The 15,107-nt window shown below is 40.0% G+C and overlaps 1 protein-coding gene across 2 annotated transcripts in view; it reads right to left on the reverse strand.

Annotated features, from left to right (window-relative positions):
• RABGAP1 (RAB GTPase activating protein 1) overlaps window positions 1-15,107 on the reverse strand; it is a 68,043-nt gene that overhangs the window by 43,535 nt on the left and 9,401 nt on the right. For both annotated transcript variants that reach the window (XM_062011843.1, XM_062011842.1), the window contains exons 3-11: window positions 11,880-12,114; window positions 11,133-11,337; window positions 10,345-10,519; window positions 9,846-10,003; window positions 7,545-7,655; window positions 6,605-6,671; window positions 5,162-5,264; window positions 3,837-4,006; window positions 1,042-1,216 (exon numbers count right to left, since the gene is read on the reverse strand). In XM_062011843.1, the coding sequence (XP_061867827.1) occupies window positions 1,042-1,216; window positions 3,837-4,006; window positions 5,162-5,264; window positions 6,605-6,671; window positions 7,545-7,655; window positions 9,846-10,003; window positions 10,345-10,519; window positions 11,133-11,337; window positions 11,880-12,114 (1,399 nt within the window). The remainder of the gene's footprint in view (window positions 1-1,041; window positions 1,217-3,836; window positions 4,007-5,161; window positions 5,265-6,604; window positions 6,672-7,544; window positions 7,656-9,845; window positions 10,004-10,344; window positions 10,520-11,132; window positions 11,338-11,879; window positions 12,115-15,107) is intronic.

Consider the following 15,107-nt stretch of genomic DNA (forward strand, 5'->3'; position numbering starts at 1 on the left):
CTTGTCTTAAATGAAACAGCTTTTTGAACAAAACACATTGAAAACCGCAGTGGAGGGGGAAGAGCAGCACATTCACAGTAACTCTTCTTGAAACCAACCCTGATGCACTCCTAGATATTTTTAAACACTCACAGCAAGTATCATAAACAGAAACTACATTTGCACTGAGACAGTAGTTGCCAATAGCTTTGCACTATTGAGGAAATACATTCCTTTTCATTAAATCTCTGCTTTCTCAACCTACACCTCAACAGAAAACTCTTGCAATGCTCCAAGTTATCTCAGTAAACAACGACAACAACTAAGTAAATTCCTGGTTTCAAAAAGCAATACAACGAGGGTTTAGCACAGTGCTTAGAGACAAGCATTTTGCAAGAGAGTTAATTTTCAAATCAACTCCCCCCTGCTTTCCCCCCCAAAGGGAAATGACAGCACACAAGTGAAACGATTCACTGAAGGCCACATAGAAGGCAGCAGAAAAAGTGCAAAAGCAGAAACTGAAGTTACCTACATTTCATCTCAGAGCTGACAGGCCAGACGTTTACATACTTACAAACTGTCCATAGTTTGGTTTAAAAGAAGTTTTAAAAGGCAGGAAAACGATCTTGCAAATGCATTAAGCTGAGCTGGGCAGGCCCTGGCACAGCTTATGGGTTACAGATGTCTGTACTCGCCTCTGCACTAAGCAAGCAGCATGATTTAGATTTCCAAATAATATCACCTTCTCATTTTTACTCCCAAATCTGTTCACAGTTGCTCAGGGAAGGGCAGAAGCTACATGATAATCCCAAACTTTAGCAGCCTCTTTTCACATTGTTCCAAATATATCACAGTGGAGGCTCCTGAGGCCTGGGCTGACAAAAGCATAGACATGGAAGTGTCAGACGAGGGAGAGGCTGACCCAGGGTACTGGTTATCGATCCTCAGAGTACTAAAGCAAAAAAAAGGTCACTAGGCCAGATTCTGACATGTTTCCTAACTATGTTGTCTACCAACTGCCCCTTCTTTGGAAGTATACAAAGCATTTAATCCATTACTTACCTTCCTCTTCATCATCCTCTGGGGGAGAGGGAATCATAGAGCCCTGTGATCCAGACTGGGGCAGACGAAGAGAGGGGCTTGCTGTAGTTTTTCTTCTCTCCCTTTCTGATTCACTCTCTAGGCACACAACTTCATACAACGTGTCTGAGTTATTCTTTCTGTCCTTGTGCTTTATCTAGGAAATGACAAGTTTCATGTTACTGAGAAAAGCTAGGAAAAAAACCCTGATCAGTTCATGAGGCTCTACCTTCTCTTTTGGCAACAAGAGAGCTGAGAAATTATTGTCATCATGTTCTACAGTGAGGAATGTTTACTCCCTGCAGTACCCTCAATGCACCATGCAGGCCTGCAGGGCCTGTTCCTAACGCCCTGCACTAAGCCCTAAGCATCCTGCACCCCAAAACCCTGAGTATGTCCTGCAGGCTGCACAGAAGTGTCATTCAGGTCTGTCATGTACAGGCCACTCACCTTTTATACCACAAATGCAGAGATTTATAAATCTGTAACTGCATCTGTCACACAAATGGTGTGAGAGGAAGGTTCCCGAATACGAAGCAACTCTACTGACAGATTAGCAGAAAATTAAAACCAAAACTTTTAAAAGTATGTCCAATTTCTTTCTTTAAACCTTTTGGGGATACTGATGGTGGCAAAACAAGAGCTTTAATAAAAATTGTTCCCATTTATTTTCCCCACCATAGCAGTTGTCTTTAGCAATGCTTCCAAGTCATTTATCTGAGGATATGTTGCTCTGTCTCCTTAATTTTCAATGCTTTGACACCTTCCTTCCCTTCAAAGGAAGATTTTTCTCTGTGAAGTGGTTGAAAATTTTGATACAGTCTAAAGACTTAGAACTTTTTTTCACAAATGAATAAAAATAGAGAGCAGGAAAGGAAAGGTGAAGAAAAGAAGGAATAAGTTTTATAATGATACTCTACACTAGGCTCCCAGGGCTCAGCATTACCCTTTGGAGTATTAAAAGTGAAGACAAATGCATCAAAACTAAAAATGAACAAACCATTGTATGTAATCTGAGCAAATAAAATCCCTCTGCTTTCACCATTTCCAAATAAAGCAGCACTGCCAAAGTAAGATAAGCCAAATCTGCACAGCTGTATTTTTAATAGGCTAATCATGACTCCATAGAAACAGGTTTTCCTTCCAGGCTTATCAGGCAGTACATTCTATATTTGTTGCTTCCACTATGAATTTTGATAATCTTCCATTAGTAAACACTGGAAGTTGGATAACCTGACAGTGCCCGTGGAAAAAAGAGAATTAGCTAAGTCCCAATGCCTGTGAATTTGGTAAGACAAAAGCTACAGAATTAGCTAAGTAAGATAAGCTTCCTTTAAACTGCCCAGCAGAAAAGGCACCTTCTGGAGGCTGTAGAATATTTATAGCCCAATAGCCCTAAGTGGTCAACATCTCCATGTTCCACCTCAAAAATACCCTAAATAAAAAGACTGATCTCATCCATAAAGAATTTTTCCAACTTCAGTTTTGAAGGACAGTTTCCCAAATGTTCATTCATATTTTATATTAAAAAATAGGACACAAACAGAAAAGAATCCTCAGTGAACCTTTGCTTGTTACTACCAAGATGCCATTGCTTGTTAGCACTTTCAGACAAGTGCAAAAGTAACTAAGAAAAGCCTCTTACTTCATTCAAAACTTCTTCAAAATGCAAAACACGTCCAGAAATCAGGATTCCAACCTTGCTTTCCTGGGCTGCACCCAGAATTATTAAACTTTGAGACAGCACACACATCCACATCGTTATTTGCTTCCACGTGTTTCCATTTCTTTACACAGGGCTTTCATTTCAGAACAATTATTTCTAAAGCAGGAGAATGGCAGCCACTTCAAGTGCATCATCTCTTCAGTGACTTGGACCTTCAACTCTCTAGCCTTATTTTTAAAACAAGTTATTGCCTTGCACTCTAAGTATGCTGGACAGAAATAATCCTTTCCCTTTTCAGTAGGTGGGGTTAAAAAGTTGGAAGAAACAGTAAAAGTTTTTCACAAGTCCTAGGGATGTTTTTGTGGTTGTTTGGATTTTTGTTTCCTCAGGGGAAACGTGGGGCATGTGTGAAATCTCTGCTTCCAACCATGAACAGGGAAAACAGCTTTTCTTTTTTTGTTGTTGTTGTGAAAGTTGGATTTGTGTGATAAAATCAACTTAGTGACATCTCAGAGAGTGTGTCTCATCAGGATTCTATTAAAGCCTTTTTTCTCTTAACTCTTAATTTTCCTTACTTACCCTACTATACCCTTATGCAGCCCAGTCCCACCACTAGCCCTGCTCTGCAGATAAAACCTTTGCTCCTTTTATTTCTGTCATTTGGCTGGAAAATTCACATGCCTCAATGTAACTTCCCAGCCTCATCATAGCTATCAAAATTTGCTTTGAAATGAAGATATGGGACCTTTTATGGGAACTCCAGAAAGTCAGCAATAATTAGTATAATGAAGGAAAGGTGTTCTAAAATTGAAGAGCATTTTTGTGCCTCTGACTCAGAAGCAAAGTGTTAAAATATGAACATTATATTAGTAAAGGTTTTACCAACATAGGGAGAGACAAAGACAGTGAAATTCTGACCTGCCAACAGATCAGTAACTACACTAGTAACTGCAATTCATCTTTACCTCCAATTAATTTGGATTAATAACAGCATTATCCCACAAACCCGCCGCTCCAGTCTCAGGACAACGTAACTGACCCCACCACAGTTGTATTTGAAACACAACCTTGCCAAATCCCAAAATAATTGCAGATTTTTTTGAAGTGTTACCTGTTTCAGTTTTAGGAAGAAATTTTCAGTGGAGCTGCGTTTGCTGAAGGGCCAGAACAACCTCTCATTCGGTGAGCAAACCCTGACTTTAGTTTCCAGAATGAACCGCACGGGTTCCTGCACCTCAGTTATGACCAAATCCACAGCAGTTGTCATGAACAATACTTTATCTAGAGAGAAAAAACAAGGCAATAACATGAAATATTTCAAACAAAATATTACATAACCTCTTCCCCAGTAACATGAAAGAACAAAAGAAACTTCTTCACAATTCTTGTTTCCCCCTAATTTAACATCTCAAAGCCCAAGAAGTTTCCAAACGAAGATGACCACACATCACCCACTAGGCAGCAAGGAAAACTTAGTCTTCAAGCCAAGAGAAATCATCTTGTTAAAGAGAACAAAAATTTTGCTTTTGAAATCCCACTAAAATGTTTCAAAATGCTTAATTAAACATTATACAGGATCTGTATGCTTCACTCCACAGTGCACACCTCTTGCCATCTAGCCTAATTACACTGTGGGGGGGGTTAGAAGTTACTTAAACCACACTTAATTCCCACCATATTAAAGACCATCTCAGCTGTAAGACTCAGAAAATTGACCATGCAGTGTGGTGCTCAGAAAGGAGGCAACTGCACTTGGCAACTTAAAAGATGTCTTCTGGTGCTAAATAATACATTTGGTCCTTAGGTAGGATGGCATTCAATCCAGCAGCTGACTTTTATGACCTTGCCCAGTCAATCCTCATTAACTTCCCCAACCTTTGGCATGCAACCACGACAACAGATTGAAAAGATGAGAATTCAGCTGACATCTTAGAAAAAGCAATGACAGATGTGTCTTGGGACCCAAGAGAGCAATGCAGGATCACTCTATGTTCAGATTACAGTCAGGAGTGCTTTCCTTACATTTCCATAGGTACAGGATCCTTTTTCTTAATTACAAACTGGATTTGGAAAAATCTGAACCAACCACAGAAGCTTTGCAAAGAAGAATCTGCAATAGTCATTTAGTGTAATTCTCAATGGGATTCTGGAGAAGCTCTAATGGTGCACAAAGTATCTGCATCCTGTCTCCACACCTACAGAGACTCCTATGGAGACACAGCAATGCTTACAAGGTATTATTACTAACACAGAAGTCTTCTTCCAGCCTCCTACTTCATTTAGATTTTTATGTTCCATCTGGCATCCTACTTTCTGAGAATATATCCCATATTATCAAAGTCTTTTTGCAGCATTCATTGTAAAAGAGAATTGATCCAATACCCACTATGTGACTCATTTGCCCTGGCTAGGGGTAAGATCTGGCAAAGTTCATACCTTTGGGTGTTTCTTCATTTACAAACTGAAAGTGTGGGGATTTTTGATTCCAGCTCCCAGTGATCACATATGATTTCCCATCAGAACTTTTACCCATGGACTCCTGAAAACAAGGCAAGTTGATGTATTTTTATTTATTTTTTTAAAAATCTCTGCATTATGAAGTCCCAGCCCCACAGAACAGCTACTGAACTGGCGAGAGAAGGGCAAGCCTCTCAAATCCACGTGACACGGTCCCATAGCAGATATAATCTCTGAAGAAAAGAGCAGAGTTCCCATGCAATCTTTGGTCTCCTTGCAGGTAACACAAAAAGGCCAACTAATACTAATTGTTACATATATAAGTGGTATGAAAACCTGTCCAGGGAGACCTGAAGACTCATAGCTCATTTTGGAAGTGACCATTTGCCAGCATCTTTCAGCTCGCAGAGGTGCAGGTGAGATCACAGACACATCGCTGGAACAGGCAACGACCAAAACAAACCCAAACAGAAAAAAAGAAACCAAAAAAGGAAACACTTGCTGGAGTGGTAAAGCATTTAGACATAGAAGGCTTTAATTGTGAACCATGGGGATGTAACTAATGGCCTCTAATACAAGAAAACAAATCACAACACTCTCACAAACTGCTGAATTCGTAAACTTGGCAGATGTTTCACATTAACATACCTTCTACTTCACTGTGATGTTTTAATACACCAGATGTGTTCTATTTTATTCTAAGTTGACATTTTATAAAATAAGTTTTACTCTAAACCATCTTGAGACCCAGCTTCCCTCAGCATACAAAGCACATGGTATTCACTAGTAAAACCTAAGGCAATATGTTACAGTTAGTGCTGTGTGCCCATCTCTTCCACCTTATTTTCTGGGCAATCCAAAGCCTGGTAAAAAATAAGTTATTAATGTACTATTGGACTTTTTTGGGTATTCTCAATTGTAAAAAGCATGTGCTTCATAAACAAATACTAGTAAGTTTGTTTTCACAAAGCACTTGTGGAGTCAGATGATCTGTGCCACAACTTTATAGCCAGAGAAGTGAGTCAAAAGTAAAATCCTGATTCTCAGAGTTATAATCTGAAGTGGCTTAGGCCTCAACTTGTACAGTGGTAAGTGTGCTATAAAACCTTTTATGTTCAAAGTACAGCTCTTTAATATTCAGCACTTCAAAAAAATAAGGTTCCATGTTTTTTATTTCAGGCCTCTAACAGAGACCAGTCATGAGGGACTTGAAAACTGGGCAATGCCCCATACTGAGAACTCTGTAGCAGAGGCAGGGGTTCAGCCCGGTTGCCCACAGCCTCACCCTCATCAGCATAAGCTCCAGTGGGAATCCCCAGCAACTCGTGTGCATAAAGCACCTGAATCTCTTCTGTCCATCCTGAGATCACACACAACCATGACCAAAATTATTACTGAGTTTTGTTGAAAACAGATCCTTACCAAATCTAAAAGGTGCATGTCACCACTCCTAACATCTTTCCCACGGCTAAGGAGAAGGCCAAAACATCTGCAAAGCCAAGCAAAAAATTAAACTGCAAAAATCGGACTTACTCATAAACAAACCATTAACATTCCTTACCTAAATATTCACTGTTATACATTACAAGCAGCCCATGAATCCAGTCACAAATGTCAACAAACCCTGACATTTGAAAACAGCATCAACCACGTCAAGCAAAACAACATTAAGATTTCATAAGCATATTTACAATATGATTTTACCCTGCCTACAGCAGCCTGGTAAGTTTCTCAATCATCTTTGTTTGCAAGAACAGCGTTAAACAGCCACTGCTAACAAGGGATCCCCAGCCCACAGGGGGCTTGGCCTGCATTCTTCTTCCCTTCTTGTAATTTTTTTGAGACATATTTGCATAGAATTCACCCTTTGATACAGACAAGAATCAGGAAATTCCAGATGAAGCACAAGGACTCGTCTTTTATGGTTTAATTTCACAAAGACTTTTGGCCCACACAGGTCTATTCACTCCATCCTCTGGTTTACCACACTGTCTCATGTTTCATTTCAGCCTGCAAAGGCTGGCAGAAGCTGCGTGTTTTCTCTGTCAGTAGTCAAAACCCACTAATTTATTTCCAAGCGGTGAAAGACTTGAAGTCTGAGCTCTCCCCTTCCTTGCACAGATACTTCATGTCCCAGAAGTGCAGGCTGTAGCAGATTCAAAGAGTACATACAACAATATTCTCAGATGCAACAGAGGTGAAAGGAAAGCAAACTGAAATGGCACAACCCCACCCAAGAGAGAGTTGTGGTGTGAAGTTACACAAATGGGAGTATTCAGAGAACCTGTACTGATCAGCTGCCTCAGGGAAAAACACAAAACAAACAGATTGAAAAAAAATCTTTGTTAATTGATGCAATTACCTCTCAATGGCAAGTTCTTTATTAGTCGTCTGTTGGACGTAAATCACTATCTTCTTATCAATTCCTTGGCGGAGTTTAAAGCATTGCCTGTCCTTGTCTTTGGGAACTGCACTGTTATTTAGCAGGAAAGGAAAAAAAGCCCAAACCAGAGCATCATTTATCTGTATTCCTTTATGTATCAAAACCAGCATCAAACATTTGGTGAAGCCAGCTTCTTACACAAAAGCACTCGAGACCTTTCTTGCTTGCACACAGCAATCAGCAACATTAAAGAAATGACAACAAAATTAGGTGATGTTATTTTATCATCATTAGGTGAAAAACAAGGACACAGCTTTCAAAATAAAACTGTGTTTTTATACTGCATGGCTTAGTGTTGTGAAGACTTCCAGCAGCATCTCAAGAAGGGCTCTAAATATAGATTCCCCCTGGGACACCAGGTATTACCTGTTAAGCAATTACTAGGAAGAAATTGCATACTTTCTTGGAAAGGAGGTGACTGCTGAGGCACATGAGAAGACAAGCGTACCAATATTTAGCCTATTCCCCTTATTTTTCCTCTAGAAAGTCCCTTCTCCTAAATGCTGTAAAAGTAGGGGATAGCGTGCTGTGGTGGAAAACCCTAAACTTGCACTTTAGTGCCAATACACATGCTAAAGTTTTAGCATCAGTATTCCCTGTTGAGCAGCACAGCTACACTTAAATACTGGACAAATTCAGACTGTTGGGTTTCAAGTTTCTTTTTAATCAACCACATGTTCCCTTTTCCCTTGGATATAAAAATAATCCTGATTTTATGTCAGACTTTCAAACTATGTTACCCCAGGGGCTGCAAATGGACTGTGGACTATTGCCCATAATTTAACACCTCCAATAAAATTTGGGTTTATTTTCTGACAGCAGATGCTTACCCAGGCCAGGGAATGGCAGATTGCCTTTAACTGTCAGCAGGAGTTTTGTCTCCAGGGCCAGGACAGTGGGTTTACATACTCAGAGCCAGTACATGCCATCAGGCCTCATTTCCCCAGCACAACAGAAATGCACTGCTAGTGACCCAGGGTGACAAGTGAAGGCAGATCAGCCAAGGCAGGGACAAATACATTAAAGACTGAGATCAGAAAGAGAGCTAAGCTTCCAGGTGACTATGAGTCTGCACGCAAAGGGTCACACAAGAACTAGTGTCAAACACAAAGCTTGCTATTTGAACTAAAATCTGTACTGTATGCCCAGTGGAGGTGGGATTCTGCTTAACTGGAGGCAAAAATCCACTTTTCTTCACCTTGCATAGAGTAGATACATAGAGTATTTAAGTAGCCTGCATTCAGGCCCAAGAAACATCAGTATTTTTCAGACTGAGGCCCTGAGCTAAACCATGTTTCAGTTTCCACACTGGAGCAGCCCTTCGGAGTGCTGAATAAATACTGCATTATTAAATGGGATTGATTGAGTTATTTAATAAATAACACTTGAGCTGGATGTAAATCCATGAAGAGAAACATCTCTGAAGCTGTGGCTAAGAGCCAATTTGCTCTACAAGTCAGAGGATTTGGCAGACATGCTGTACTGAAATAAAGACACTTCAGCAATTACAGAGCACTATAAATGGTTATATGAAACATCTAAGGCACTGTGTATAGGCTAAGTAGGAAAAAAAAGAACCTTTTAGCATAAACTAAAAAAGGTCTTTTTAAAAACCAAGGTTATCCACAACCAGATTTAACATGAAAACAGCCTTAGCCAATACAACATGGAATGTGGCTCTAACACTCTCACCCTGCACCACCATGTGCTTATAACACCTGGGTCAGGTTATTGCTGTCATTCAAGAACTTTAACTTTCCAGGACTGAAAGATTTCAGCTTGAACTTGGAGAACTACACCTTTATTTAGTTCTGGAATAGCAATGTGGGAACAAGTCTGAGAGCTTGATCATCAAGCTCTAGCATGATGAAGCAGTAATAGCCCTGCACTACATATTAAATGTGTCTTGAGACAGATTTGGCCAAACACTTCTCTGGAGGAATCTCTCATCCTTTTGGCAACAATAAAATTGGTTTTAAAATTGAGTTTCTCATTTTCTCAGTGTTCTTTCATGAGACTCTTTTCTGCATTACTCACATAGCCTCAGCACCTCAGAGTCTTCACTGTTTTACCTCCCAAAAATGTTTATGTCTGGAATTCATTTAAACCAGAAACACAAACTTTCAAAAAGGGAATTCAGAGACCACCTCTGTCAGACTCATTCTCTCTGTTCACTCGCCAAATTCAGATGCTGCCTGCACAGAAAGGAAGAATTTGTACCTGAAATAACCTTTCCCATCATCTTCCTTGATTTCCAGTGACACAGAGAAAGTGAAAATATCACTGTCAGGAGTCTGCGGGGTGGCAACGGCCGAGAGCGGGGTTTGTTTGGCAGAACGACGGAAGGCAGTGGCAAAGCTGTACAGTATTCGGCTCACCTGCAGTTAGACAGCACCAAAGAAATATCAGAAAGCTACAAACATACAGCATGCAGTAGCTGAAACACCTGCCTTTTGAGAAAAGAATAGAATGAGATGTAATTGTATGAAAATAATTCCAGTTTAGCATCTAATTAATAGTTTTTCTACCCTTCTTAGAAGGATGAGCTGTGAAATGTGCATTCTTACTCCATCTCGGAGGCTTCTGTAATTATCTTAACTTGGGGTAGAAATAAGCCATGAATTACCTTGCTTCTGAAGCGCCTGAAATACTTCTGTTTCGTTTCAGTAATAACGTTTACATGCACATAATTATCATTTGACAAAAAGGTTCAACTTACAGCCTCTTGGATTTCACATCGGAAGACATGAATCCTGAAGAGTTCTGCATTGTAATGGCTTTCAGTAAAAGCAAAGCAATCACTTTCAGGGGTTCCATCATGCCCTCGTACACAGAAAAGGATTTTATAGATTGGGTAATTTGCTATTTCTGTGTTTGTCTGAGGATCTAAAAGTCTGTTAAAAGAGAGAGAGGGAAAACACAAAAGCTTGCACCTTTAGAAGAATTATTTCAGCCAGATATTAACTTGCAAGCTTTAACAATTTCATAGCTACTGGAGAAAGCACATCATAAAGAAACCAGCTCCTGGTTGTCATTACTGCAAAGCTTGACTAGAAGAATTATGTTTTAATTGAACAGCTTAAAAAAGTACAACACAGTAGACATTTCCACCAAACATTTCCCCAGTTTCCCTAGTTTTCAAGGCTTGAAAAAGCCACACTGACATGCAGCAGTGGACAGCCTCATCCCGGTCAAGTCTCGTGAATCAGCCCTTTTCCAGCCCTACAATCTACGTCCTTTCCAAGCTATTTCCAAACTGTTCATTAACCACTCCCACTATGCCCTTGAGGACATGGTGGATCATCATATTTCATACTGATCCTTGGACTTAAAATATCTTCAGTAAACAAATTCAATGCATCACTTTCCTCAGATGCTTCTAAACCCCATTTTTCCCACTGAATGAAATCCCAAGTTGCTCCTGTCTCCTCCCAGGTAAACTGGCAGCTTGTTTCCTTTGCTAAAGGCCAACAAGATTAAATGTATAGTCATAGAGGAGCTTCATACCTCACTGTTCCTTCAGAGACATTAGGCACTGACAGAGTAACATCTAAAGAAATCTGGCACTGGCTTCGTAAGATGGACATCATTCTGAGGGCTTCCACTTCACTCCGGGGAGCGTTCACAGAGGCACAGCCTAAGTAGGTGAGCTTGCTAAACACCACGCTGTCCTCATCTGTCATAGGTGTAAAAGGGCTCAGATCCTCACAGTCTAGGGTGAGACACAAAGTTGAGTGTAAAAATCAAGACAAACCATTCGTTAAGTAAATTATCAGACACAGACTCATCACTAACTAAATGACAAAAGTGACCAAGAAACACATTACAGAGAGTGAGGTGAGGCCAAAAACAGGAAAACCCTGCCTGAAAGTGAGCTGCTGAGGGCAGATGGCAACTCAGCTATCCCACCCCTACAACCAGTTCACTCAGAAAGCTTCTTTTAAATATAAGGGTGCACCAAATTTCATTACAGCAGTAAAATGCAGAGATGAGCTGAACAGATTAACGCTTTATACAGCCAAGCAAGCAAGTGTAGTATTCCTGCACACTTATCAAGGCTGGTATAAGCCAGTGCTTTCAGAAGAGAGGACAGTTCAGCTTGTGTCACATCATCTAGTATTTACTGCACTAGGTGATTATAATGGCAGAAATGGGGAAAGGTTGGTGGACACACCTCTACCTCAATCTCCTTCCTCTCTCCACAGAAAGCTGGTTCATAGATACCACCAGCCATTCCCCATTTTTTTTTCTAACCTTCCTGGGATGGTTTCACTGGCAAACTCATATCTGGTTTCTGGAGTCCTGCCACTGACACTGGGTTAATGGTAGAGGATGCTGAAGCTTCAAGGACAACAGGTTCTTCTGAATCTCCATCAGTTCTAACTTCTTCTCCATGGTCCCGGTCACTTGACTGATCGTCCATGTGTGGATCCATCAGCACGTCTTCAAGCTCCCTCTGCAGCTGCTGTTCGCTTCCATTCCCCACAATCTATGAGCCACAAAGAAAGTTGGGACACAAAAAAGAGACTTAAAATAAAACCACCCCAAACCCCTCGGGCACAGGGTTTTTCTGCCAACCAAAGAGCAGTTAACAAATCTAATTACAACCCTAAACACAAACTGCCATGTGCAAATGCTCACCAGTATGGATCACATCCTCCCTGCTTGAACAAATCTACGAGCTCAAAGCAGGAATTTTCTAGCTCTGGAAAAAGTAAGATTACTTTCAAACTAGTCTTTAATCACCAACTACAAAGACTAACTTCTGACAGAAGAAACTTACAGATCTCCACTCCACAGTGGTCTGTAATAATTCTCATAAGAGTACCAGAGAGAGACAAACATAATTGAATATGCTACATGGCTCAGGGTATGATGGCAAAGTTTCACAGGAAGAGGAGAGTCTGGAACAGGGTTATGCCATCATGCTGAGGAGAAGAGGTAGTGTTTTATTTTGTAACACTCATCTACTTTGCGCTTATTGAAGTCGGCATTGAAATATGAAGCAAACTAAATGGTACAAAATGAGGCCCTAAGCTAGAAACAAAATGAAGACATTAATTTCAGGAAACTCTTAGATACTGTATGTAAGGAAATTCTCTGTCCATTACTTGGCAATTAACAGGGAACTGACTGATGTTTTACATAGTTTAGAAATTAAGCGTGGAACTGGATTTCACAGAAGTATTTAACCAGATGGCAGTCAGAGCAAGGTACTTGATTCCAACACTTCAGCTGCTGCTGGTTATTATATTTGGCACCATAACTCAACTCTATGAGCAGACATGAACTTCTATATCCTTACATCTCTGAAAGCTTACTAACTTTAGACAATACACACAAGCTAATAAAATTCAAGTTCTTAAAAAGCAAGTAAATGAAATAGTAAAGTTTTTAATCTGAAAAATAAGACAGTAAACAAAGGAGGTAGCTAAAAACAGGAGAAGGAACACAGAGCACACAGAAATCTGCCCATAGCACCACCTCAGTATTGAAGCAAGTTTCATCTCCCTCAAAACTAGCATCTCACAGTACAAAATTATCTTGAAAGTATCTGAAGCAACGACCAGGGCTCTCATATTTAATTTAACAGTAAATAAATCAACCTCAGCTCCAGTTAAGATTGCTGAAATTACACTGGGACGGATGATAGAATACCGTCATGCACGCAGAAAAGCATTGCCATGAAATACATATACTTTGCACAAAGCATCAGATGTCACTGAAGTATTTGCACTTCCATTTCCACCAGACATGTCTCAGGAATAATTACAGTGAGATTAGAGGTTCCTCAGCCAAGTCAGAATTCTGACATATGGCCACTTCCATCACATCCCCGAAGACAAACTTCACCATTCAGAGGGAAAAGGAAGAAACATGGACTTCACTTACTGTCTTCTCTTTCACACTCTGACTCCAAGTAATTATCAGTATCTGCAGTCTCTGTCTACGTTTCATTAAAGGTGCAAACTGCATATTATGTTTCTGGTAAAATACAACTATTTAATATACAATAATATTAACAAAGAACAGAATCTTCTGATCTAGAACTGCTCTAAACCAGAACAGAATACAAGTCAAATCCCTGTTCTTCAGAAGAAATTCAGAAATTCAACCAGCAAGCACAGAGGATCCCGGAGGCTGGAGGGACATAAAGTAATAAACTAGTGACTGTTTTACTGCAGAATCTAAACAACAACAACAAATACCTGAGATGTTTATGTCCTTGAAATTCATGCTCAAAGTAATTTTTTGGTATGGATTAAAATTTATTCATGTGCTACCTGGGACCATCTGCCAGGAACAGGCAGAGTGACTAACTGCCTTACTCAGCTGTACATCCACATAAGCATCAGTAACCTGTAACTTCTTACAGGAAGACACAGATGTACATTTTCCTCCCCATAATTTTAGTGTTCATCACAGAATCCATCATGGAGGCAATGAAAAATCTTGCACAAGCATGTGGTCCAAGACATCATCCTTCTAAGTGTCAAGTTTATTATTCAGGTCTTTGCAGGCATTCATCAGAAGATGATGATGATGATATAAGATTCACCATGTTACTTTACTGTACAGAGTTTATATGTCATCCAACAAAAAACAATGAACCAATTGTCATGTCCTGGCAGCCCTGTTAAAGCTTGAAAAACCTGAAGTAACCTATTACAGGACCTGTTTTCTGTGAAAGTTGATGTTAAAATTAATTCTGGCAAACACTGGCACTTCACATACTTTGGCAGCAATTACACAGAACAGTTGGGGTTTGGGAAAGGAAGGTGAAGAATTTATATCCAGTGAGAATTAAGTGTTGCAATGGTACAAACAGAAAATGCACATGAAAAATGCTCCGTCCCACCAAGACTACAAGCTAATAAAGTCTGAAAGGTCTTCTACTGTATTTAGTAAAATAATCAGTGGCAATAACTCGTATCTAGACACGGTCCTATAAAACATGACTTGAAAATAAAAGTTCCTAAAACTAGTAGTGGCAGGTGAAACGCTGATCCAAGGTGATTGCAGTGTGACAGGAAATCAGCACGTCAAAGGAAAAAATCCATCTCATAAATATTCTAAAACCTCATAAAAATCTTCATTTAAAAGGTAATTTAAAAGAAGCTCTCCAATAAAGCCTTCCTCCTCAGCCCAGCCTACCCTCAAAACAGGATTCTAAACCATAGCAAACGTACGTCTGTACTGGAGGAGCCGTGTTGTTCTCGTAGCCCAAACAGTCACGTGCAACAAACCAACTGCCCAAGAAACGAGGCCTAAAATACAAACTAAGACTAATCTTATGTCAACCAAAGTCTCTTACGCAACTATATAAATTCAGCACGTCCACATTGAGATGTAAACATGCTTGAAATGCTGCCGCAACTCAAAAACCCGACAAGATGCAGCACGACAGAGCGCGGCAGAACTAGGAGCAGACGGGAAGAATAAACAAGGCGTGCCTAATAAATGTTTCATGGACATTTGCTT

This window comes from Colius striatus, chromosome 19 (assembly GCF_028858725.1).
Source record: "Colius striatus isolate bColStr4 chromosome 19, bColStr4.1.hap1, whole genome shotgun sequence".
Taxonomy (NCBI): Eukaryota; Metazoa; Chordata; class Aves; order Coliiformes; family Coliidae; genus Colius; species Colius striatus.